At 35.0% G+C, this 27,012-nt stretch overlaps 3 protein-coding genes across 3 annotated transcripts; 1 reads left to right on the forward strand and 2 right to left on the reverse strand.

The window, feature by feature from the left end:
* The first annotated feature begins 1,029 nt into the window (after positions 1–1,029).
* On the forward strand, positions 1,030–4,123 carry LOC105798001 (GDSL esterase/lipase At1g74460). Its single transcript, XM_012627863.2, has 5 exons — positions 1,030–1,311; positions 1,863–1,993; positions 2,469–2,708; positions 3,132–3,381; positions 3,756–4,123. The coding sequence occupies exons 1-5, from the start codon at positions 1,071–1,073 to the stop codon at positions 4,007–4,009; spliced, it is 1,116 nt and encodes a 371-aa protein (XP_012483317.1). The 5' UTR covers positions 1,030–1,070; the 3' UTR covers positions 4,010–4,123.
* A 786-nt stretch (positions 4,124–4,909) lies between these two features.
* LOC105800788 (formin-like protein 20) lies at positions 4,910–18,313 on the reverse strand. Its single transcript, XM_052620778.1, has 19 exons — positions 17,525–18,313; positions 15,979–16,682; positions 15,676–15,897; positions 13,230–15,598; positions 12,940–13,060; positions 12,419–12,490; positions 11,558–11,656; positions 11,167–11,208; positions 10,473–10,553; positions 10,298–10,348; positions 10,119–10,200; positions 9,277–9,371; positions 8,615–8,686; positions 8,359–8,475; positions 7,858–7,926; positions 6,996–7,062; positions 6,580–6,764; positions 5,903–6,122; positions 4,910–5,821 (listed from the first exon to the last, which is right to left on the reverse strand). The coding sequence occupies exons 1-17, from the start codon at positions 17,595–17,597 to the stop codon at positions 6,640–6,642; spliced, it is 4,461 nt and encodes a 1,486-aa protein (XP_052476738.1). The 5' UTR covers positions 17,598–18,313; the 3' UTR covers positions 4,910–5,821; positions 5,903–6,122; positions 6,580–6,639.
* Positions 18,314–19,710: 1,397 nt separating this feature from the next.
* LOC105800790 (protein IMPAIRED IN BABA-INDUCED STERILITY 1) lies at positions 19,711–26,649 on the reverse strand. Its single transcript, XM_012632115.2, has 9 exons — positions 25,780–26,649; positions 24,723–25,007; positions 24,208–24,525; positions 23,760–23,987; positions 23,119–23,216; positions 22,517–22,604; positions 21,889–22,425; positions 20,862–20,994; positions 19,711–20,118 (listed from the first exon to the last, which is right to left on the reverse strand). Exons 1-9 carry the CDS (start codon positions 26,209–26,211, stop codon positions 20,099–20,101), a joined length of 2,139 nt encoding a protein of 712 aa, XP_012487569.1. The 5' UTR covers positions 26,212–26,649; the 3' UTR covers positions 19,711–20,098.
* Between the last annotated feature and the right edge of the window lie 363 nt (positions 26,650–27,012).

The raw sequence follows: 27,012 nt of genomic DNA on the forward strand, positions 1-27,012 counted from the left end.
TTAATATTCAATAAAATATTGAATAATTTTATAATTCAAATTTAATACTTATTAAATTTAACACTTTTAAGCATTTAATTTTCAATTTATTAAGTAATAGTTTAATTTTTTCTTATTTGGGCCAATTTTGGATAATTATTTCATTTACACATTAGTAAAATTTAAACTTATTAAGAAACAATCATATATTTTAATTAATATTTTGTGATCCAATTTAAAATTGTTGAAATATTTTTTTCTCCATCTTTTTTTCTTGGTGATATTTGTCCATGATATGGATATTGTTCATTAAGATGATAAATTAAGTAGGCTTCATGCATACAAACACGTACCCTACTCTAGATTGAACACGTGTTATGTGTTCTTATGCACGTATAACAACGCAGGGGAGTAGGCTCAGCAAGTGAGCTGCGAGCTCAGTCCATGATCTCATCATGCGAGCTCAGTCTGCGATCCCGTGAATTTAGACCGGTACCGACCCAAATTCAAATGAGTTTTGGACCAATGGTAATAACTATCCTAACAAAAATCAAAACCCATTTTTAGTAACGTGAAACCTAAAATAATGAATTAACGAAATAGTTAAAAAAATACATAAACTCGTTCTCCATTGAAGAATTAATTGAGTTAAAACAAATAAGAAAAGGAGATTAAAATTATAAAATATATATGTATTATGTGACCAAAGTTGTAATGGTGTTGTTGTCCAACATTTGAAAATAATGGAAAGGCTCCAATGTTCCCATTTAATACATTTGATTATATTTATATTAGGTAAACTCACTTTAACTGCTCAATCGTTCTTTAAAAAGAAAAAGAAAATCAGCTCACCTTCTTGATCTAGATGTAGACATCTTTGACCTTGACCATTGCAGTAAAGGCTCTGATTAATATATACATATTACGGATACATGGTTGCAACAAGAAGAAGGGGTAGTTGCAGTTAGGTCTAAAACTCGCCAAACAGACAGACAATGTAATAAAAATGAAAACCCCATAATGTATATATAAGCTCTGACACATGTTCCATTGAACAAGGAAAATTTCACCATCACCTTTGTTCTCTCAACATGAAACTCAATGTGAGATGGAGTTGTTTACTGTGTTTGGTCCTTATAGGAATCGCCATTGAAGGTGTTCAATGCAAGGTGGTTCAGTTTATTTTCGGGGATTCATTGTCGGATGTGGGCAACAACATGTACCTTTCAAAGAGCTTGGCTCAGGCCAACTTGCCTTTTTATGGTATTGATTTTGGCAATGGCTTGCCTAATGGAAGGTTCACTAATGGCCGAACCGTTGCCGATATCATAGGTGGGTTTTGGTTTCCTTGGTTAACTGGACTAATAACTGTTTTAGTCCTTTATACTTGTTAAATGTTCAATTTAAGCTTTTTGGACAAAATTTTAATGAGTTTGGGTTTTAAATTGTGGTCACGGTCGCCATTCTTAGCATGTTGCTGTATATGTTTGGTTATTACAACAGGCAAGGTGTATGCCATTTTGGTTAAGTGGACTAATAACAGCTTTGGTCCTTTCTAGTTGTTAAATGTTCAATGAAGCTTTTTATTTTATTTTATTTTTTTACCAAATTTATCTTTGCCTCTCAAATTTTAACGAGTTCAGGCTTTACATTGTGGTCACGGTCGTGGTTTTTGACATGCTGCCGTATACGTTAGGTTATTACAACATGCAGGGTTTTCGCTCCCTTGGTTAAGTGGACTAATAACAGTTTTAGTCCTTTCTAATTGTTAAGTGTTCAATTTAAGCCTTTTTAGACAATTTCTTTTACCTTTGCCCCTCTACATTTTAAAATTTTATTTCGACCTCCCGATACTGAATTCTTGCCTTTGCCCTTGACAACAGGTGACAGCACTGGTCTCCCAAGGCCACCAGCATTTTTGGATCCATCATTGACCGAGGATGTGATATTGGAAAGTGGAGTAAATTATGCCTCTGGAGGAGGTGGGATTTTGAATGAAACAGGAGGTTACTTTGTAAGTTTTCTTGCAACTTTTGTCCCTATGAAAAAAAAGTCAAATTCTACTCTTGGTGCCTTTGCTATACTTAAATTTGTGTTTTAATCTTAGTATCTTACTTTTATATAATTTGGTCCTATATTATTATAATGTCATTAGTTAGCCTAAATAACAACATCATTAACTATTTCAGTTAAAAATGATGATTTGAATATTTTTCTTAAAAACATCCCTTCCAATCCCAAAAATCAGTGTTAGTATGATAAGTTAAAAGGGATGATTTTTTCAGAAAAAAAAATCCACACTGAAATAGTTAATTCTGTTAGGACTAATAAATGACATAAACTAAAGGATCAAATTATGTCAATTTAAACTCTGAAGACTAAATCTCAAATTTAATCATAGTATAGGGACCAAAACCAAAATTTGACCAAAATCGAAAAAACGCAATATCTTCCCGGCTCTAAGACCCGATATCTTTAACCTGTTTCAGATTCAGAAGTTTTCCCTTTGGAAGCAAATCGAGTTATTTCGAGGGACGAAAGAATTGATTACGAACAAACTCGGTAAACAAGCGACCGACAAATTTATGGGAGAGGCTAACTTTGTGGTGGCATTAGGGAGCAATGATTTCATCAACAATTACTTGATGCCAGTTTATGGTGATTCTTGGAAATACAATGACCAAACTTTTGTTCGATACTTGATGGAAACACTTCAAAACCAACTCTTGGTAAAACTCATTTAAATGATCAAAGGCTAAACTACATTAATAGTCACCAATTATGTTTTTTTTTATCACTCAATTATGAATCCTTACAAAATTTTCATCCAACTATTAGTAAAAAGTTTTTGACTACCTAACTACGAAAAGTTACAAACTAGTCACTTAACTATTTAATTTTGTCCTTTTTAGTCACCAAACTATCTTGGATTTTTGAATGTTTTCATTTTTACGTTAGCCAGCTGGAGACCAAAAAAGATAAAATTGAATACTTGAGTGACCATTTTGTAACTTTTCATAATTAAATGATAAAAAAATCATAATCGGGTGACCTCCATTGTAGTTTTCCATGATCAAATGATTGTTTTCTATAACATCTATTTTCATTTGTAGTGTTAATTAAAGCTCGACTTTCGGGGGTTTTTTCCGAAGGTTTTGCATAACTTAGGAGCACGGAAATTGATGGTTTTTGGACTCGGACCGATGGGTTGCATACCGCTACAAAGGGTGTTAAGTACAACAGGACAATGCCAAGAAAGAGCAAACAAGTTGGCTATAAGTTTCAACAAAGCTGCAAGCCAATTGTTAGCCGGTTTGGATAGTAGACTTCCCAATGCTAGCTTCATGTTCGGAGACGCTTACGACGTTGTCGATAATGTGATACGGAATCCGAAGAATTACGGTGAGTCCGTGTTAAGGAAAAACTAACGACTTCAATCTTTTATTGGTGAAAAAGTTTATGAGTAGGACGGAACGTAAGAGGAGGTAGACGAGGCATTAACACCTGAAAAATTTTAGAAGATTGACATTAAGCCCTTTAAAAGTTTTGAAATTTTAATTAAATCCTCTAAATTTTTCGAAAGTTTTAACTAGTTTTTTCAAAGCTTTTTTTGAAGTTTTAATTAGACCCCTTATTTTTTTTGAAATTCTCCATGAACCCAAAATTTTTGAAACTTTAAATTTAGGCCCCATAAAACTTAATACCACGTTCCATCACTGTTTATAAGCATTTATCACGATTGATTTCAGACTTTTTTGAACTTTTTCTTTTTGTAGGGTTTGATAATGCTGATTCGCCGTGTTGTTCGTTTGGAAGAATTCGACCAGCTCTCACATGCTTACCGGCATCAACATTGTGCAGTGATAGAAGCAAGTATGTCTTTTGGGATGAGTATCATCCATCAGATGGTGCCAATCAGCTGATTGCTAATGAACTTATCAAAAAATTTGGGTTCCTTGGTGGTGGAAATTCAAGTGCTCCTGTCCCTGCACCAGAATCTGCCATTGCTCCATCTCCAGATGAAGAATAATATATATATATATATATATATATATATATATAACTGTATGGTAAAAAACCAGCTTTGCTTGTAACATGTTTGATGAGTTTGGTGTAATGTCATTACTATTTAAATTGTTTCAAAAGTTTTCATTTGTTTTAGTATGAATTATTCTCTTTTAGATTGTAATTGGTAATTATCAATTCCCATTGGAATGGTAAATCACTTATATTTTACACAAATAAAATTTAGTTTTACCTGAGATATAACCACCTTTTAAATGTATGAATTTTTTAAAAACAATATAAATATACCTGTAATAAACACATAACCATATTCAACACTCTTTTCCCAAGTCTATCCTTTCAATGCTTTCACTCTTCAACCAATCATCAGGGAATTGGGAGATTTTTCCTTTTATTTTTCAAATGTTAATTTTTATTGTAAATTTTAAAACGTCAATAACTTAATATCAAAATTTCAACTTCTATTTTTTTCAAAATTTAATAAACATGTAATTAATAAGGTATAATATTTCTTTGCATGTAACCACTCCATCGATATACCTAAAATTGTCTTTTAAAAAGATTTGAAACAAAAACTCTTTTTAAGAAAAGGATAATTCTCAAAACTTTAATTGAATGTATAATTTGATATATAAATTTTGATTGTGGTTCAAAAGTGTGTAACTTTAATTTTAAGTCAATTGTACACGTTTAAAAAAATAATTGCTTTGATTTATTTTTAAATTAGATAAATATAATTATTTATGTATGTAATATGTAAACTTAAAATGACACTATATTGATAATTATGTTATTAATTTGTGAAAATTGAATCAAACAAAAATTTTAGGTATAAAATTACACAAAATCAAAGGTAACTTATAACATTACAAATTAAACCAAATTTCATACGTATTTCTTAAAATAATAATTCTTACAAGTTATCAACTCCATTTAGTCACAGAAAAATTGAAGACAATTCCATGCTTTTCAAAATACATCTAACAATCACAAAAGGACCATTATGATAAACCCAAAATGCTAATATATACTATAAAAATAAAATACTATACTAGGTAAAATCATTTTAGAAAATAGAGATGAAACAAGCATTTGTCAAACCTGCCACCTCCACTGCATACATACATACATACATACATACATACATACATATTCCATTCGAAACAAATGGTGCAAAGTTTGTATAACGGATCGAATTTTATCATTCTTGAATGAAAAAGTGAGAAAAAGGATAGAAGGAACAAAGAATTTCATGAATTACTTGTTAATTAAGGAATCAAATCAAATGAATGAATGAAAGAAATTGAAATAAAGAACCAAAGAGCTATCTTACAATTAGGCTAAGAAAAAAAAAAGCCCATCTTCTAATTTCTTTATCTCTAAACCCTAATAACATATACAACCTCCTATTCGATGGGCTAATGTCTAAAAGGGGGGACTCAATTTTCATGAATGAAAAAGGAAGAAAAGATTGTATTACAAGGAACTGAATTCTATTGTAGGTGGATGGTTAGAACTTTTGTACATGATACGAAATACAATCCCACATGGCATGGACTCGGCCCTCGCATGCCGAAAAAAATGGGTTGAGATCCTATTCATTAATGAACATTAATGGAGGAGAGCCGAACTAAAAAAAAAAGGAACATGCTAAATGAAAGGCGGACATTGAAAATAAAACCGCTCTTATCATAGTGAGAAGTGTTAGATTGGCTATACTGACCTTGATAACTTGCATTTAGAGAACCTCTAATTACTTTGTTCTGATTGTAACTCAGTGATCAGAGATGTCGCATTGCAATGTTATTGTGGTTAACTGCAATGGATATTGACAGTGAGAAGAGCTGAAACAATAAAATAACATTCGCAACAGAAGTTTGGTTCATCTGACATTTACCGAGTAATGGGGTCGAACACTTCCCATAAAAATTGTTTCCTGAAGCCTTATGTGCAGAGTTCAAGTCCGGCAAAGCCACCAGGACATGGCCCTTGCCTCGTATATGACATCTCTGAAGGGATAAAATTGCACCAACACCAGAGAATTGGAGACATATCCAGCCATCCAGTCAAAATTTGAGGCTTGAAACTCAATTTGAGTTCCCAAAAGCAGCATTTTCCTGTCATTCAATCAAACTCATCAGTACTAAGAAGCAATCAAGCCAAGCGAAGCTCAATTCAACTCAAAATTTGAAGCTCGATCCGAGTTTGATTCGAGCACAATTCAAGATAAAAATTCAACTACTCAAACTTGGTCGAATAGGCTCAATTAAGCTCATTTTTCAAGAAATAAACCAGCTCAATTCTTAACTTTAGACTTAATCATATTTACTTTGAGTTCGAGTTCAGATTTAAAATTTTCGAAACTCCTTTAAAATAAAGAGCTCAATTAGGTTAGAAAGCTACTCAAGTTAAGTATTAAAATATGCGAACTCAAGTCACTCAATAGCTTGAGCTCAACTAGACAATGACTGAAAGGCATTTGAGTTTTATTGAGCCTAACCTATATATCATACGGGTATAAGTCTTCTATTTACAATCAGCACATACACATATAAGCTTGTAGGAGCATATTACCTTGTGGGAATAGAGAAATTGATCCCCAGATATTTTGAAATCTTCTTTACAAGGATTGATTCACTTAGCAGCCTTCTCCATTTCAGCATCCTTCAAAGCTTTTTTCTTCTCCAATTCATCCTGCTTCACATTCTCTTCCAATGCTTTTTGAAACAATTTCACAAATTTTAAGATTGTTACGGTAACTGCATTTGTCAAACACACAGCATCAGGATCCTGGAATCATCGGTTCAACTTCAAATCACCAAATAAAACCATTTATACTGTGAGGGAACGTGTAGATTTTAGATTGAAATAAATATAATTCTAACTAGCTATGTTACTTATGAGCTCAAGTGCGAACACTGGATACACATATGTGTCCTAAAATAGGTATAAGCTTTTCCATGTACAGAAGGTATGGATCCACAATGTACCTTGCTCAAACGGGCATCGGGCAGGATCCTCACCAAAATAGAGTGCAAGTGCATCTGCATTTCTACCCTGTCCACCAAAAAGATATTATATATATTAATGATTGATGACTAGACCTGTTCATGAGCCGGGTTATCGGACCAAGCCCGAAGGCAAGCTCGAAATTTGGGAGGGTTTAGGCAAAAATATATTAGACCCGTTTAAAATATGGGTTAGGCTTGGGCTTGAACATTCAAGGCCTGAACCTAGCCTAGCCCGCTTTTAAGTTTGTAATGTTTTATATCATGTAATTTATAGCACATAAAAATTAAATTTATAGTAATATAAAATACTATTATAATGTAAACATTAAAAAAATGTTAAGATAACTAAATATAAAATATTAAAAAATATATAAAATCATTAAATATTAAATTTAAGATAATATAAATATAAATTTTTAAATTTTTTAAAAAATGATGAGCGGATCTAAAATAGGCTTGGGTTAGTTATTTACAAATATGAGCGAGCTTGGGCAAAATTTTAGGCCCATATTTTGGACCGGGCTGGGCTTGATCAAGAATAAAGTGTGTTAATATCATGCCTAGACCCGACCCGAACCCGGCCCAAAAACATCTCTATTGATGACATAATCAAAAGAGTCAGATAACATCAGAGTATGTTACTCGGACTCAAGTTTGAATCTTGGAAATGGGGTATCTTCCCAACATGGGTATGTTCAAATTCTTCCAAGTTATCCATGTATTTGGAGGGTTCTTGGATCGTATCTGCTAGAAATGGATGCTTTAAGAAAAAACGAGGAGTCTGAGCAACGTAGACATTAGATGAAGTATCAAAGAGAACGTCAAACATTTAGCAAATTACCACCACAGTGTATAGATTTTGCAGGGATCCTGCCTCTGTTTCAGCCACAGTAGTGAAATCCTTTAATGTCTATTTAAAAAAAAAAAAAGAGAAGAAAATGTTAGAACAATGACGGTATTCCCTTGGTAAATAAAGTAGATGATAGTGGTTGGTGTAGGTCACAAGGCTATAACAAATGTTCACTCCATTGCATGAGAAAACGAGAATCAACGAATCCAATGTAACTGAATAAACCCATATGTTTGTCGGATTCGGTAATGAGTGCCAGGTAAGGTTTTATTTTCAACACAGATATGCTTATTTTTTTTTGTATATTTGGATATGATCATACTCTTTTACCTATGTCTAAATATATTTTGGATACAAGAGTTGAACAGAAACACTAAAGAATCGGTGTAACATAGGAATAAAATACTTGACACGTGGTCAAACACACTGAAGAATGCAACAAATGTTCAATATGAATGTTGAAGAATAAAGAGCAGTGAAACAACAATGTACCTTCCGGAAACCTTCAGACACAGGACCATCATCTTCTGAGGCAGCCAGCTCCTGCTTAACCTTTTCTAATCCCTTAATTATAGCTTGCATTTCTTCTGCTAAATATTTTAATTGTACCTGCAAGGACAGAAGGCTTAAAACTCAACATACTGTTACCAACAAGAGTTGGACAAGGATAATTTTAAGAGAAATGAAAGTTTCAGAATAACATAGGTTAACAAACTACAAATTTCATATGCTAAGGACTAATGGAAACCTTAGATGCAGCCTCAAGGCTGACCAAGTCCAAGTGAAATTCAAGAAGTTCTGGTGCCCTGGTAGCTAGGACCTGAGCCACAATAAAACACAGCTGATATCAATCCAAATTGACGGTTCATTTTTGCATCAGAAACAAGTGACTAAAAGTAATATAACATATAAAGTAGGTGTAAAACATAATTCAGTCAAAGGGTTTGTAATGGGTTCAGTGGGTGGATTTTTGTCGGTCCTGCCTTTGACCAACCTATAAATATTTCCACCTGATACTTGCCCTGAACTTGAACTTAACTTTAGGCTCTAGCACTTGGACCCGACCTCAAACTGCCCCACCTCAAAACTTAAGTTCTATTTTCAAAAATCTACCAACTAAATCAAATACATACTATAAAGTCCAGTAAACACTAACAAACTGTATATGAAACTAAAAGTGTGATATTTTAGAAAATATCGCTGGCCAGGGCGGTATAGATTTTATCTAAACTGCCCTTGACTCAACCCTAAAACTTTCAATCCCTGAAACCAATTTTCAAGAAAGAAAAAACCTATAGGGTTGGGTCAAGCTGGGATCTAATGGGCTCAAGTTATTCTCTAAACTCAAATCTTACAAGAAAAACGACCTTAATAACACCAAAGAGGAAGAAGGAAATAAAATTACCAAACCTTGCAAAGGTAATGCATTAGTGTCATCCTGCTATTAGAAGCACGTGTCTCTGAGAGCTTTAGAAGACTGTCCAACTTAAATCCAACAGCAGAACCTGTATTATAAGAATAATTTTGAAAATATTAAAGGAACACACATACTTACGAATCACATTGCTCAAGCACCTGTTTTCCAACTCATATTTAATGGGTATGGTGGCATGATATGTGTTGAACACATATCCGTATCCGATAACGTAGCCTACTAGAATCTGATAGCAACCATCCTAAATGAAAAGAATACTTCAAACATTGAATCTGTTACTCCAGGACTACACATAACACAAGGTTTCCACTTTCCAGTTTAAGAAATACTGCTCAAAATATGTGACTTAACCTCACCCGGAAGAGTCTAGATAACAATCAAAGTAATACATCATATGTGGTTTAGCTAGTAAATCTCTTCTCCTGTGCTAGGAGTCAGAAATGAGTGTCAAATACGATTATATATGTGACACAAGTATGTTTAGTATTTTCAAAGTTCTTTCATATATTTGGAGGGTGTTTTTAGGGAATATATCCATACTCTTAAGTGAATATGTGTCGAAAGCATGTACTTCAAGCAAAACAAAGAGTGAGAACAACGTAGCTCTTACACGGGTATGTTCAATTTTTTTTTTTTCAAGATCTTCATTTTTTTGGAGTCTTTAAGGATCATATCCACAAGCTCATGCCTGCATATGCATTGGATACAGGTTTGGACACAAGTACTTAAAATAATTAAAAAAACATGGAGAGTCAGAGCATCATAGGTTCTAGTATAAAAGACTGAAGCAAAAAGGAAAATTGAATGTATAATTTACCCCTTGCAGTTCCTTGATTCAATGTATTTCCCAGACAAAGGATTTTCTTCATGATCTCCTTCAATTTAAGGGAATTTCGAACCTAAATTAAGCAATACAAAAGTAGTTAAGAGAATTACGAAATACGAACAAATAAATAAAAACCACTCTTAAGTCAATTCAGCAATATTATGATATACCTCTTCACATGCAGAATTTACAATGTTTAAGCTCTTTTTAAATTCAGAAATCTGCAAAACACAAGTAAAACAGGTGATTAAACAAATCAAAAAGGGAAAAAAGAAAGCAATAGATTAATTATTCAACAATCATGTAAATTATCAAATCAGAATATCCATGGAGATTCTGCCAAACCTGAGTGTTGAACTGAATTTTGAAAGAAAACACTCTTAATTTTGCCTCTACTCGTGGCACTTTCATCAGCTCCAGAAAGAACTGAACATGAAAAATCAAAAGCTAGTTAATTTGAAGTTTTTGCAAACATGGATCGAACAAAGGTGTACAGGAAAAGCATCCAGAAAATAACAGTATAGGCCAGGTTCTTATAAGTTCGGGCTGGTCTGAATTGATATTTAAGAACAAAAATATATAAATATTTATATAAAAACAAATTTTTAGTATTTTATTATTTTATGAATGGTGAGTGAGGCCTGCAAACTTGATCAATAATAAAACTTGAAAAAAGTGACCTACATCACTAAACTTGAGGGCAACGATTTTAACTGTATGCACAGTCATGAAAAATGCTGTATTTTCTCAATGAAGCCACTAATGATGTTATTATATACTTACAAAGTACATAAAGAAAACCCTTAGAAAAAGTTAAACTTACTTATGTCGGACATACAAACAAACCCGAATACAAATAACATGGTATAAAATGGTCAAATTTTTAAAAAATCAAAGACAAGACAAATTAGTTTTCAAAAGTTCGCCTGTAACATGTCAATGTTAATGCAATATTCGACCAATTTACGAAGGTAAGAAAGTTATCAAGTATAATGAGTTACAACATTAGAATATATGATTTAGAGAAAATTTTGGGTACCTGTTCGCACTTCCCTAGGGTCTCCTTGTCACCAGTGTACCCCTGAAAAATCACGGACATTGAATCACACTACAGAAGACAAACTTGTAATGGTAAATGGATATCTACACACACACATATAGATAAAACACAATTCTGAATCTTCAAATCCAATGCTAAATTTTTTTTTTTTGTTGCTCCAATTCTTCTTTTTTATTTATTTTTAGTAGTCGTGTTTGACACTTATGTCTGACATATATCAGGATGAATAAGGAGATATGACCTCCAAATATATGAAAAACTTCAAAACAAATTGAAGATACTTATATCGGACACATATCTCTACCCGACTCTCATTCCGGAGTCCGAGTAACATAGTGTATTTCTATATGTATGTCTGCTAAGGCTTCACCTTGACAAGTTCCATCTCATCTTTATTTGGACAAAATTTTATGAGATTTTCCACTTGATCAGCATCTAATACTGAATCATCCAAAGCTAGCACCGCAGCCTGAGAAAATACATGAAGCCGTATATGGTTACTAAACAAATAAACCTGACAACCTTCAGTTAAAACTAAGGAGAAGTTAAAAGGAAAACAAAGGAAGAGAGAATTTCCAAGAAAAACATCGAGAAAATCTAAAATCAATTCGAACTGTATCCAGTTCCAGTTTGGTTCGATTCAATTTCTAAATAGTTAAATATGTTTGGTTCGATTCAATTTTTCAATTCATAAGTTTAGAAGCTGCAATTATTCGAACTGACCAAAATATATTAGTGAAAAAAAAACTTTTAAGAAAATACGTTTTCTTTTATAAAAAATTTTATTTGTTCACACCAGTTTAGTTATCTGTAGTCTTTAGTTTCAGTTCAATTTCTAGAAAACCAGAATACTGCACATGAACCATAAGCCTTTATTTTTCCTAGAACTGAACCGTTATGACCTTATAAAAAGGGAATCAATAATCTAATTTTCCCCAATGCATCCCACAAATTCAGTCAGATATAGAGTGAGATGCTAGATTAGCACTACACAAGAAAAATCGGTTGAAAAGCCGGTGGCCCAAGGAAAAGACATCTCAGGCCACTTAGTTGCAACCATCATCAAAACAACACGAGTAAAATAACCTTGTTATGCTCTTCATACATATTATGGAGAAAACTTCTATGTTCAAAGTCCACATCTATATAAATGAGAATACCATACACACTTCCTCTAGTTCTGTAAAAAAAGACACTAATAAATGCAAGAGCATGATCATATCCAGCATACCATCATATCAGAGAGAGGCATTTTAACTTTAGTGAGCATAATTTCGGTGTTATTAGCCCTCTTCAAGTCAACCTACAGTGTAATAAACAAAATTTGTTAGTAATAGTCATAAGATCTAGATAGTTTATAAATGAATATCTAACTCCATATACCATATAATATATGAGGAATGTATGAAATATGAAATGCGTATGAACGGAAGAAGAAAAATTATACTCAAATTTTTATTTATATTTAGAACAAACAGATACAGAAAAGAATTGATAAATGCCATTTAGCTGCATGGAGTTTTGTTTTGTATAGAATATAAAAATAATAATTCAATTTCTACTAAAACTATTTAATAAATTTTTAGAAAGATATCTTTTACAACATGTCATAAAATTACAAAACCTTAGACTTCTAAGAGTGCAAACCTTGTATTCATTCAAGCCTGTTATGTGATTCAAGAAATAGTATCACAATTGCCTATATAAAACATAGATGTCTAGGGTTTATTATAAAATGCGATTCCAGATTACCAGATGGACTACGTCAGGTTTTGATCCAGCTGCCTTGGATTTCCCTGCAGATTTAGCAGCAGGTTTAGGAACAACTGCAGAGAAAAGAGTCTCAAGCTCTGACACATCAATTTCTGCCGATCTGAGAGAAAGAAGGCAATGTCAGCAAATATATATAGGAAAATATCAATATAAAAGTGTAATGCCAACATGTGATCCCCTGGAATTTTAGCTTAAATATTTAGTCATAAATTTATCACTTATGACAATGTACTATAGAAAAACTAAATCATTAAAAGAAGACAAAATACATTTGAATCTCTCCAAGTCTTTGCAATTCATCCCATAAGCTTCCTTGTATTGCCCTTGTAACCTTGCTCCAGTGTAATGGCTTTAAAGAAGATCTTTTTGGTGCTGCACCAGCTCCTCGTCCACGCCCTCTTCCTTTCATGTCAGCTGCTTTGCCACCCAATGGTGGAGGTGGAGGAGGTCCAACACCAGGAGCTCCAGGTGGAGGTGGGGGTCCCGGAGCTCGACCTCCAGGAGGTGGTGGTGGAGGTGGTGCGCCAGCCATAGGAGGTGATGGAGCTCCAGGAATAGGAGGTGGTGGGGGTGGGGCTCCAAATGGGGGAGGAGGTGGAGGTGGGGCACTAGACATTGGGGGTGGTGGTGGAGGTGGTGGTGAAGTAGAAGAAAGAGAAGGCAATGGTGGTGGCGGAGGTGGGGGTGGAGAAGGTGAAGCCCCAGGTGGAGGTGTCGGAGCTCCAAGGGTAGGTGGAGGCGGGGGCGGTGCTCCACATGATGCAGTAGGTGGAGCTGTCATTCCATGCACTGGAGGAGAGACGTCAAATTCTGAAGGAGGTAGGGCACCAAACGTCGAAGGGGGTGGTGGTGGTGGTGGAGGAGAAGATCCAAGAGGAGGCATTGATGGTGATGCAGGTGGGAAAGCTCCATTTTGAGGAGGCAAAGGAGAAGAAGGGGGTGGTGAAGCTCCATCTTTAGTAGGCGGAAGTGGTGGTGGCGAAGTGCCATGTCCAGTAGGCAGCGATGATGGTGGGAGAGGTAGAGATGAAGCTTCAGAAAACGGAGAGCGTGAGGGAGGAGAAGCTGATTGCATTCCATGGATAAATGCTAGAGCCATAGCAATTTGAATTGGTGTAGTGGGAGGGGGAGGGCGAAAGTTGCAAGGTTCTGATGTGGTGGTAAGGGGATGACTAAAATTACGACGTGTTGATGTGGAGCGAGATAGAGAACAAAGTTGACTAAGTTTTGATATGCCTTTTGAAGAGCTACCAAGAGTTGCGGATAGAAGAGAAGGTGGAATATGCCGTATAGTACGGGCAGTTGAAGACTGGGCCTTCCATGGTGGTGGAGGTAGTGGAGGTGGTGGAGGAACCACCAGTGCATTAGTCTGGTTATTCGAGATATCAGGAGATGCTGATGTCGTTTGTGAAACCATTCCAACATTTTGTACATTTTTTGCTCGATTGTGTGGAAGGGGAGGTGGAGGTGGTACTGCACGTGATATTCTAGTAATGGCATTTCCAATAGCTGCCATGAAAGGTCGTGCTAGGGGTAGTTTAGATTTTGCCTTTTTCTGAACAGGCCGCGAAACCAACGAAGAAGATCTGGGTGGGGGTGGGGGAGGAAGTGGTGCTGTTGGTGTGCAGGGTGATGGTGGAGATAGAGTGCTAGATGGAATAGACACCGATTGCTGCAAACCAGGGGGAAATGTTGGAACTATTGGAGTTGTAGAAACTTCTGTTTGGGAATCTAAAGGCCCTGTAAGGTGATCAGCCTTCCGACTTCCTTGCTCAAATGAAACATCATTTGAAACCACAGCTGCATTAGAGCCCTTTAGATTGGCGCCTGAATTAGATTCCTCTAAAGCTAGACCACTGGAAAGTGTAGGCAATGCAGTTGAAGAGCCTTTGTTAGAAGGGATCAACTGAGATACAACACTTGGCTTTGCCTGCCTTGCAAGAAAGCCTTGAGATACTAATTGGTTGCTATTTGGCTTCACCATAACAGGATCTGAAGTTGATTCTGAGCCCGTCCCAGCCTTTTTCTCTAAAGCAGGCAATACTTCCTCAAAGTTAGGCTTGGAAACCCCAGGTTCCAACGTTTGCTGCAACACTTCAGATTCCAAATTCTTCAGTTGAATGGTGTCTTCTCTGTGACCCTTATCTTGGATCACTTCTGGCTTTCCAAGCACATCTGTCATTCCCTTTGTTTCTCTTTGTTTCAGCATGTCAACGGTAAATACTGATGGATCGACCTGATTGTCTCCATTATCCCCAACTATTTCTTTCACTGCATTAGTGCCATAATCCATCTTCTTATCTATACTGTAATTCACATCATCCACAAATAAGCCCTTCACCATATCCATACTAGAATCAACATTGACATCCTGTTTGAGTTTCCCGTCATCTGACACCCAACCTTTGTTTGTAAGACCATTTGCATCCTCCCACAACATATCTTTCTGCTCTGGCTTGTCATGAGCTAATGGACTCTCATCATCCACCATTGCTTCTGGTGCATCGACTGCATTGCTAAAGAGCTCTTGCACCTCAAAGTATTCCTCCTTTGAAACACTTTCTATCTCATTCTCATCTCCAGTTGCGAAAACTCCAGTGGTAGGAGGGATGACGGCATTAGGGTCCATAAAAAGTACCTGATACAGATATGAATATGCATTCAACTCCTACAGTTTAGAAAAGAAAAACTAACAGAATTATAATTTAAACCTACCTCGAGTCTGAAGTCCTTTGGAAATTGATACTTGACATCCCACAACTTATCAACTTCGTTGCTGTAAAACATCAAAATATTTCCTTGAACCAACGCTGTGTGAAACATGACTCTAAATAGCATTTCTTCACGTACCAAATCCTCATTCAAATGGATGCACTCAAGCACTACATCCCCTTGAATGTGGCAATGAATATCTATTTTCACCAATGCACACTCTTCCTGTAGATAAACCTTATTAGAACATCCCAATTTTTTGGTTAATTTATCTTTCTAGTTTCAATTGTTTGACTTAGGCATCACCTTTCGGTAGTAAGGAATTTGTGCTTTTGTTTTTGCATTTGAAAAAAGAAGCTTGGAACTTCTATTATTCCGTGCTTTCGGGTCCTGTCCATAAACTCGTATAACTGGCCTGCACCCTTTCCCCCCTTCAAAAGTCGGAAGCACTCTAAAAATCAGGCAATCCATAAATAGAGGTGTTTCTGAGGGAGGCCACTTAGAACCCAAGTTTCTTCTAGAAATATACTGGAGATACCTCAACTGGGATGGCTGAGGGTTCAAAGGAGACAGAAGCTGAAGAAGGGCCTTAGGAGCTTGCTTATAGACCATGTCAAGAGTTTTCTGCTCGTCACTGTACTGTTTTCTATATAATAAAAGACTGGCAAGCATGAAAGCGAGCATAGGCCATCCACCTCTTTCACAGTGCATCAAAAGCACATTTTGTTGTCCTTGCAATGACAACCAGCTTTCACTCGATCGAAGGAAGTAATGAATCATTTCAAGTGGTAACAGAGGACATCCCTCATATTGCCGTGGGTAATCCATAACAGTCATTTCATACTGAGATAAAATGTCTGATATTTGGCTTGGCCTCTCCCCTTCCTTGAAATTAAACACCATGAAAGAAGATTCAGGAAAGTGGTCATTTAGCTGTCCCACAATCCTAGACATATAAACCTTGTACCCATCTTCGTCCAATACATCCGTGGAGAAACAACAGTCAAATACTGCAAAACAAACAGCAGAAAATCAAATCAAATTACCAACACTTAATAATCACATGCCTCTAAATGAAATATGATCTTCATAACTGTGTTCTTAGATAAGTCTCAACACTATACATGAAATGTACAATATGATAAGTTTTGATTTTTTCTACAACTGTGTACATGGAACTTTGGCTTTAGTTCAGCTTTGGTAAACCACTAATCTCGTATGCATACACATAATATTTATCCAACATAAAAACAACTGAATTATTTGGTTTCTTAAACTTGTACAATTGAATCAAAACTCAAGTTTCATGTATATGATTACACTAAATCAAAGTTCATATACCTTATTATACATTATATATTGGATTAAAGTTCATATGTAATTTTGAGAATTATCCTTTATAGTTTCAAACAGAAACAGTTATATTAAAATTGTATCAAAAACTTTTATGCATTGCTAAGAAAGAGAGAATAAACAGTTCCTAAGCTCCAAATGATCTAAGAAAGTTCAAAGGCAAATGTATTCAGCTATTCAACTTTAAGGTAACTACAATATCACGCCCTCTTTCAAGCCCATCTTCCAAACAACTATGAAAATAAACAAAGCTAAAATTACTTCGTTCCTTAGCTGTAATAAATTAGTCCAAGATTAATAAACAAAACCCTAAAAATCAAGAAATTAAGCAGTCATTGTCCACAGATTTAACATTAAACCCAAAAAAATCGAGCTAAGAATTCCGAAAGTAAATATTCCCAAACAGAGTCATGGAATTCAAAATACTTCTCGAATGAAGATGATTTCGACATTTTAAGCTAAATTAAACAATGAATTAAGGGGAAAAAAATAAGATTACCGTAAATACGTTCGGAAATCTCGAGAAGTCGTTCCTGCGGTTTCCGGTAAAAAATGCGTTTGAACAGCGCCATCTAATGGCGCTGTTTCTCCCCTAATGGGATCCAAAACCCTATTACGTACAACCAGATCACATTTTTAATTTGATCCTCCGCTTCTTTCAACAAAAAAGAAACAAAAAAAAAGAAGGATTTCAAATTCGAATCAAATTCGATTACGAATTGTGTTCCTCACCAACATTTGATTCCATTCCAAAGTAAAATCAAACAAAAATTTTCCGTCGATCCGCTCTCCAATCTCAAATTATTCAATTTACTAAAAATTTATTTGCCAAAATGCAAAACGGAACGGTAACAAATATATATATATAGACAGATAAAAGAGAAAAAAGGGAAAATCTTAGAACAAAAAATTTAGCTGAAAATTTAAGAAATTAAATTATGTAAATTAGATATTTTGATTCCCCGTCTTTTATTAGAATCAAATAAGGATAGGCGTTCTGTTTTTTTTTTTTTTTTGATCCAACTCATTAGATTTTTAATTTTAACTAAAAATCAACGCCGATTAACTTCCTTGAACCGCCAACTTTCCAAATCTGACAACGTACATGATTAACAGCTGATATTATCCGGTAATCTCAAAATCCGATAGCCATTTGTCGTGATGATACGCATTGTACTTGAAAAGAAAATTCCAGCCTATTTTTTATATGAAAATCGATAGCGGCGGCGGCGGCGGCACGGCCGCAAATCCCTTAGCATTGACAAAGTGACCGCCGTTTCGCAAACTAAACTAGAAAACTCCTCTAACGACAATCACAGTCAGCCAACGTGACTTTTCTCGATACGTTTCCTACTGTTAAATTACTTAAGAAGTCCCTGTATTACAGGGATTGGATCAAATTAGTCCTTTGTTATTAAATAGATCAATTTAATCCCTATGCAATGAATATGAGCTATATCATAATTTAGTATTATTTTATTATTTTTAATAGTATAGAGGCTAAATTGATTCATTTAATAATATATAGAATTATCTCTCAAATACATTCACCTATTTCCTACAATACATCAAGTCCAACTGTACCAAAATACTTACAAGCTCGAGTTTATTTTGAATTTTAAAATTTATGTTTCATTCAAACTCAATTGCATATCAATTTTTAAGTTCGAGGATTACTCAAACTCAAATTCAATTAAACTTATTTATCAATTTTCGTAACTATTTGAATTTAGTTCAAACTCTCTTTATATTATAAAAATAAAATTGTAATTTCATAATATAAAAATCTATTAAAATGAAAAGTTACTATTACACTCATGAGCTATAAGAATAAAGTATTACTGTGATTATATTAAACTTAATTAATAGTTGAATTTAACTCAATAATTATCAACTCAAATTTTTTGAATAATTTACAAGTAAAAATATTTCTTCTACGTGAATATTCGATTAAGTAAAGATTTTCTTTATCAAATTAGAAAATTAATTCTCAATTTCCAATCTAACTAAACAATTCAATCTTGTTAAGAAAAAATTAAAATTAAAATAATTAAGAAAAATAATAAAACACAAATAAATTAATAAGAAAATTTGTCTTAAAAAATGACTATCATTGCACAAATCAACTAAATTAAGTAAAAACGATATAAAAGAACCTAAAATTGGGTTTAACAAGCTCTAACACATAATTTTTTTAAAAAGAAATTTTTATTAACAACCCAAAATTAATTAAAAGTAAAAAAATCTGATTTTTCTAGTTTTTCACCAATTTTTCTGATTTTTCCTCGGTTCTAACCGGTTCACTAATTTTTAAATCCAAAATATATGATCGAACCAACTCTTGATCTGCCTTTTCAATCACCGGTCCTATAACATATCCAAAAGGCCTAAAAAAATATTAACATAATTTTTAGCCCCTAAACTTGATGATTATGTTCACTTTGATGCCTAAACTTAATAACTTGATTCATTTTGATCCTGAAACTTGAATTCCATCCAAATTTTGATGATGTGACATAATATCAAAATACCAAATCATAAAACTTTTGCATTTTCCAAATTTAAGAACCAAAATGAACCTAGTTGTAAAGCTCATGTACCAAAATGGACAGAAAAAATATAAGTAACACAAAGTGGACCTAATTGCAAAGTTTAGGGGCCAAAAATTACATTTACCCCCCAAAGTGAACACCAAAGTAACACTATATAAGCCTTAATCATGATTTATAATATACAAAAGACTGCTTCTCTCAATCAATTGCTATTCCAAAAAAGTGAGCAGAAAACTTCAATTTAAAGGGAAAAAAAAAATCAATCATGGTTCTTTGCAAAAAAGAGACTTATTAGCATAGCTAACTATCCAGGGCCCTCATTTCCCTTTTTCTCTTTCACTTAAAAGCTCTATATGAACAGCTTTACCATATCATACTGCAGTTTCCCAGTTTTGTCTTCACAATTTTTTCGTCTTTTTCAGACAAAATTCATGTTGATGATGTTGTTGGTATTATGATTCAAGGGCCAGGCCTTTGCAGCAACTTATGGCTTTTTGCACTTGGGAATGCCTGAAGAATTATTACTTCCCATGTTTTTTACCTGCAATGCAAAATATCCGTGTCCGACACCCATTCAACACAAATCAAGACACGAGTTTAGGGATATGATCCACCAAGTACTTCTTGAATACATATAAAAAGGATAATGCAACATTTAGTCCCTGAACGTGGCACTTTGAGATTGTGCCACGTTATCACCTAATTTTTTTTTATCAAAAAACTATCGCTTTTAGGTGATGATGTGGCCCAATATCGAAGTGCCATATCATCACATGGACCAAAACTAGGAAAAGTTGTGTCTCTGAGCTTCTTTTTGGTCCACATTAGTTCTGAAACTTGACAACTTTTCCTAGTTTTGGTCCAAGATGGAAAAGGTGCCAAGTTTAGGGACTAAATGTTGTTTTATCCCTATATAAAAATATTGAAAATATCCGCATTCGACACTAACATCCAAGTCAGAGCAACATAAGTAAATGAACGTTGGCTTCATAATCATTGTTCAACAACATCAACTCATAAATTTTAAGTACATACAACTTTCATCATTATTCAGCTTCTATCTTATGGTTTGCTTTAAATGGTGTGTATTTAAGTCAACCATAAAGTGGTTTAAAACCAATAATAATTATCATCACTTTCTTCTTTTAATGGACCTAAATCAGTGGCATATAAATCTCAACCAATTTCATAAAGGCAGCAAACAACAATGGCAACAGAAATCATTTATATTAGATGAAAAGAGATTGGTAAAGAAAAGTTGTTCGGTTTTTATTTTTCGCGTACCTCTTTGGAACCATGACTTTCGTATTGCTTGGCGAATCTGTCGTTCGTTTCGCTCCAACAGTTCGTCAACTCTATGTGATTGAGACAATAAGGGACCCGAGAACTCGACCTTTTCCCTTTCATCTTGGTAATCCTGTCACGAACAACATGAAAAATAAAGAGGACTACATTTACAAAAGTCACATTGTTCTCTGTGTGATAGGTATGAAAGGTAGTTTCCCGTTAAATTATGGAAATAAACCAACGCTTCCATTTATTTAAAATAACATTTTCAAAATCTATGTTGCTCAGACTCTTAACTTTTCTTGAAGTAACTGTGTGCGGCGCTCATGTCCATGCATATACAGACATGGGTATGGGATATGACCCTCGAAAGACCTTTAAGTACACGGATAAACCTCATTTTTTTCTATAGTAACATCCAACACTCACACTCGAGTATAGGTAATATAGTTCAAAATAGTCAATTATGCTTGCATGCCAGTTGCCATACTTGACTGATGTAATGGGGTAAAAGTACCAAGAAGGCCCTTGTACTAAGAATTAGATTGCATTTTACCACTTCTACTCAATAAATGGGAAAATTAGTCCCTATATGTTAGATTAAAAAACAAACTAGTCCTTCTGTTAAAAATTTCATCCATTTTTGTTGTTAAAAATTGGTCCATGTACGTCAATATGAGGTACGCATGGCATGCCACTTGTCACTGTCTAATTATTCCGTCAACTACTCCAGTTTTTAACAATACAAATGGATGAAAATAAATTTTCTAACAGAAAAGAACAATTTGCCCTTTAATCCAATGTACAAGAACTAGTTTGCTCATTTTTTTAGTAGAAAGGGCAAAATGCAATCCTACTCCTAGTACCGGGGCCTACATGGCACTTTTACCGATGTAATGGATATCAATAAGGCCAAACATATAAACTTTCAAGCTTCCAATTTATTCAAGTTCAATGCAGTAATCCAACAATGTCGAGAACAAAATTTTGATGTGATTTTGGGTTCTAATATTTACAGACATACCAAATTATTTCTCTTGGCCGCCATTTCTTCTCTTTGATAAAGTGCCAATGATAACTCTTGTGAGTGGTACTCGTCAGAAGCATCAAAGGAATCCGGTCGCTCAAACTGGCTCCACTGTTTCTGCATAGCACGCTTGGCAGCTTCATATGAATCATGGCCTTTAGAATCAGTTCGACCTCCATATATTACATCCCCGTTTTCATGTCGTTTTGAATCACAATTATTTCGTGTGTGTAACTGAGCAGAAGGTTCTAAGGAATTATAAACGTGACCTCTTGATATAGATCTGCTGTGAGATCTTTTGGATGCATCGTCTTTTCGTCTTTTGGCCCACGCAAAGCCACTTGATGTAGAAACTTGTAATGGACCCGAGAAAGGAATATCACCTTGGGATGCATGCTTTATGTGAGCAGCTTCTTCGACTGAATCAGTAGATGGATTCGTCAATCCCTCGGTGATAGTAGCATTTCTTTGCTTCACTTTGTGCACACCGTTACCATTAATTTTCTGAGAACCTTGAGCTTGCGCAGCAGCATCCTGCATGTGAATGTCATACGGAAAATAAATTAGCTTTCCGGGTAACGATAAATACAAAAAGGGGGACAAGGAAAAGAGAGAGATAACAGACCTCAACAGGTGCCAATTTAGTTATGCCATGGGGTTTTCTTATCGGCTTTCTTGTTTCAGGCCCACGAACCCTTCCACTTATCTTTTTCCTGAGAATTCATCGCCGATGATGTCAAACGGTGTTAAGTGGTTAAGAATGTGCATTAGCAGTGGAACTTGCAGATGATAATCATTGTGTCAAGTATTATAACATGCATTAGTTTACATATTCTCTAAAACCTTGGAAAAACAAGAAAATCATGTACACAAACATCGAGCATTTCCGTGTTGCATGGTAACAAACCATTCAATGTCAGTGGAGGTTCCCAATAATTCGGGAAGCCGTCTTAAAAACTAAATGATATTACTTTCTTTTCAATATTTATCCTGCCGTATGAGCATTCAGGTGAGTACTAGCCTACTAGGTTCCGGCTTGTGCATGTAAATGTTATGATACCTTAAAAAATACAGGGAATAATGGGAAAAGAACGGAACAAAAAATTGTGAAAATATGGAGTGGAATGTGACAGTATTCAATGCAGATGGCACGGACAAGGTTCCGGGTTCCACAAAAGCTATCTAAATTTTTGTCTTCATACACACATTTTTGAAGAAAATTCTCACCTCCTTGCCTCTTCACGATGTTTTGCATCTATCTCTTTCCTAGGTGGATAAACCGGCAAGCTCGATGGATCACATGCATAAGGCTTTGTCGTGAAATACTGAAAATTGTAAATTAAGAATCAGAATATTGCAAATGGCAGACAGAAAAAAAATTAAGCTAATTTGAAGTATAAGATTTGCACAAAGCATGTGTATAGCATTGAATGTTGCAATCTACTTATAGGCAAGTTACATGACAATGGAACTTGGGCCTCTCTATATACGGCTTATAGCTTTTTGATGGACGTGTAACATGGTATTAAAGCTCGGGTTATTTGTTGCCATGCTATGGATTAATTATACACAGAACATAGCATGAACACCATCAGACACTTTTATTTTAGAAATCAACAAACATGCAGCCAAATGAAGCGAGAAAAGCATTTCTCATGTGCCTTGTCTATGTTGTACGAGACACCGTTTGTTTCAATTGTTGCCACTGGACCTAAATGTAAAAGTGTTTTAATTAACCTAAGTATTTACTTAAATTCGGCATTTATGGTGGGCTAATATTCATGGTAGGGGGTGCTACACCTGAAGTCTATTAATATACATTAGATGCTTAATAATGGTTGAACGATCATGGTGCCTGGCATAGTTACCTCTGAAGCAAGAGCTAAGGAAGCAGTCCCACGCTTGTACGGCTCGACTGAAAGCAAAGTTTCTATTAGATTCACAGCAGTTGCTGGTAAATCTTTAAAAGCGTCACGAAGACTACTATCATAAGGTTGTTGTGGTTTGAATACTGTGGCATGAGGAAGTCTCGATTTTTTCCAGTAATCATCGGGTGGGGAGCCGCAAAGCTTAAAAATTTTATGCAATTGTTCAACCTGGACAAGAACACCATAAACAAGAATTTATCTTTCGGTCCATCATCGATCGAAGTGAAGCAATAATCATCAGATGAAACGACTCTAATACGGTCGCAGTAGCAAACATTCTCGAAAGAAGTACTCAATAAACAGACACATGGGACTGGCATTTTAAAAGATCCACAAATATTATTGAGACTCGTGTCAAAGAATGTACTTTAGCAGGGTGCTTGCTTACCTCTGTTCTCCCTTGCAGAATAGGTTTCCCGAGAAGAAGTTCAGCAAATACACAGCCAACACTCCAAAGATCCACAGCTGCAGTATAATCCGTAGAACCCAACAAAAGTTCCGGGGGACGGTACCATAGGGTTACAACACGACTTGTTAATGGTTGCCTGCGCCCAGAGCCGTAAAAGTTCGCCAAACCAAAATCAGCCATCTTTAGGATTCCTTCATTATTCACAAGGAGATTTGATCCTTTAATGTCCCGGTGCATTATACCCCGCGAATGGCAGTGGTCGAGTCCAGATAACAACTGCTTCATATAGCATTTAATCTACAAAACAAAATCATTTTCATTGTTAAACAGTACTTCACTACTTCTCTCACATTACAATGCATTCATCTTCGAGTTTTCGGGAAAAAGAAATAGATTTTGGTATTCTAAATACGATTTCAACATCAATGTGTTCGGTATGCATGCCATCATAGAACATTAGACTAACCTTAGTCACAGAGGCAAAGGGAACGCACCTGCGAGTCACTGAACTTGATGTCAGGACAAGACAAAAGTCCGGTGATATCATGTTCCATGTATTCGAATACAAGGTATATGCTACACGACATTCGGGAAGTAATTATCCCGTCCAATTTTATGATGTTTGGATGGTCAAGCCTCCGAAGAATCAGTATCTCTCTTGCCATGAATCGAACACTCTCAGGCTCAAAATTGTCAAACCGCACCTTCTTTAGAGCAACTATACTTCCACTTTCGAGATCTCGAGCTCGGAACACAGTGCTATACGTACCTTGCCCTATCTGTTAAGACAGTTGATGTGCAAGATCATTATAAAAGTCAAACTGAGAAAAAAAAAAGAATAAACTATGTCCAACACACACTCACATATATATATGGCTAACGATGTATGATCCTCCATATAGATATACATATTTGGAAAAGTTTAAGGAAAAAAGATGAATAAACCGCATCCGACACACATACATGTATAGGTAAAAGCATCTCAAAATCCTCTGCATGCATGCATACATGCATACATACATACATACATATGTATAATATATGTACCTATAACCAATTCAGACATTGATATAAAATATGATTCTCCATATATGAAAAGATTTAGGGAAAAAAATGAATAAACCATGTCGGACACATATTCATACATAGGTTAAAGGCATCACAAAATCCTCAGCATACATGGCATGTACATACATACATACATACATAAATATTTATGTATAATGTAAAGAAGGCCTATGGTATATCAACAGTAGAAAAAACTCACTCTAATCAATTACATGTACAAATTGCTGTAAATGCTTAGGCTCTTCTTGATTTCCAAGGGGCATATAAAGAGCAAGAATTGTTTGTAAATAATGAAAATTTACACTTAAAGTAAATTTTTAAAAGAATAAACCCAAAATTCCATGAAAGTGAAACTATACACATCAAGAAAGCTACAAAATAAAAGCACTAAAGTGAAAAAAAAAAATCAAAAACAAACAAGTTTTCTGACAAAAAATTTTGATAGAAAAATATGAAAAGAGAAAAAGAAAATTCCAAAATAACCTTCTCAAGTTTCTGATAAGAATCAGCTCTGAGTGGAACCCAACCATGGATAGCTTCCCCGGCGACGGCGCTAAGCCAAGCAGGCCATCCAGCTGCCACGTGTTCACCTTCTATATACTTTTGCAAATTCCCCAACCTCAAACTCAGTGAGTCGGATCTCGAACTCCCCCGGCCGGACTCACCCAAGTCGCTCCCACTCAGTCCGAACCCACCTCCACCGAAATCACTCACACCCCCACTGTTACTACCATTCTTTTTCTTCTTCTTGCTCCCGCCGCTGCTCCGCTTCTTCTCGAACTCCGAGAACCCGATCCGGTACCGACCCGAATTGGTCCCGGAGCTACCGGCGGCACCCGCATTGTCACGTAAAGCGCCTGAGTGATCGAAAGCAGGCGTTACCAAAACTGTCTGCTTCGAACTCACACAACCCATCAATGGCTGTTGATCATGTGACAAAAAAAAAAGATCCCAGACCTTCTTTCCGGGGTTTTTTCCTTCTTTGGCGCCAACCCGAGCCGACTAAAGAATCAACAAAACAGTGGAGAAAGTGAGTTGTGAACTGAATTTCAACCTTTCAGCTGCACCCCATCTCTTCTTTCTTTCAAAGATAGAGCATCTTTGTTTTTTTTGTACAAAAATGTATATATATATATATGTAGTATATGTATATATATTTTATTTAGTAGCAGCGATGGCCGAAGAAGATGAAAGGAGAAAGCACAGATTTTAATGGGTTTGTTTTTACAAACAAAAGAATCTGAAGCTACCGAAATCAACGGAATGATCGAAATAGAAAAGAAAAAAAATAAGTAAAAAAAAACAGTTTTCAAATGAAAATTTTGAGAAAATTAAATGGAAAATAAAAAAGAATAATACGTTCCCACCCTGCTTTGTTGGGAGTTTATATTCTTTGTTCTTGTTTTCGTCTGTGAAAAAAAACAAAAGTAAAAAGTAAAAAAAAAAAACTTTATTTTCGAACTCTGTTTTAATTGAATTTGTATGATTCTTTGTTCTTATTTGACCAAATAATTGCAGAAAAAAAATTGGCTGGCATACTATTACGTTACCAGTTCAGTGTTATCTTTTTTATTAAGTATTTTATAAAATATTAATAAAAACCATAAATATTTATATCAACATTTATTATATAGATAGACCGAGGGTCGAAATAAAAACCTTTATTAATATAATATAAATTTTCTTTAATTTTTAATATAAATAAAAGTAGCTTTA

The sequence above is a fragment of the Gossypium raimondii genome, chromosome 9, assembly GCF_025698545.1.
Source record: "Gossypium raimondii isolate GPD5lz chromosome 9, ASM2569854v1, whole genome shotgun sequence".
Classification (NCBI taxonomy): domain Eukaryota; kingdom Viridiplantae; phylum Streptophyta; class Magnoliopsida; order Malvales; family Malvaceae; genus Gossypium; species Gossypium raimondii.

Coding starts and splice junctions, on each gene's coding strand:
- LOC105798001 (XM_012627863.2), top strand. CDS start 1,071: ATGAAACTCAATGTGAGATGGAGTTGTTTACTGTGTTTGGTCCTTATA. Junction 1,312..1,862: donor AACCGTTGCCGATATCATAG/GTGGGTTTTGGT, acceptor CCTTGACAACAG/GTGACAGCACTGGTCTCCCA. Junction 2,709..3,131: donor CACTTCAAAACCAACTCTTG/GTAAAACTCATT, acceptor TTTTTTCCGAAG/GTTTTGCATAACTTAGGAGC.
- LOC105800788 (XM_052620778.1), bottom strand. CDS start 17,597: ATGGCGCTGTTCAAACGCATTTTTTACCGGAAACCGCAGGAACGACTT. Junction 10,554..11,166: donor CCCTAGGGAAGTGCGAACAG/GTACCCAAAATT, acceptor TTTCATGTTCAG/TTCTTTCTGGAGCTGATGAA. Junction 8,687..9,276: donor TAATGCATTACCTTTGCAAG/GTTTGGTAATTT, acceptor ATTGTGGCTCAG/GTCCTAGCTACCAGGGCACC.
- LOC105800790 (XM_012632115.2), bottom strand. CDS start 26,211: ATGGGTTGTGTGAGTTCGAAGCAGACAGTTTTGGTAACGCCTGCTTTC. Junction 25,008..25,779: donor CTTATCAGAAACTTGAGAAG/GTTATTTTGGAA, acceptor CTGTCTTAACAG/ATAGGGCAAGGTACGTATAG. Junction 23,988..24,207: donor TTCTGCAAGGGAGAACAGAG/GTAAGCAAGCAC, acceptor GTTCTTGTCCAG/GTTGAACAATTGCATAAAAT.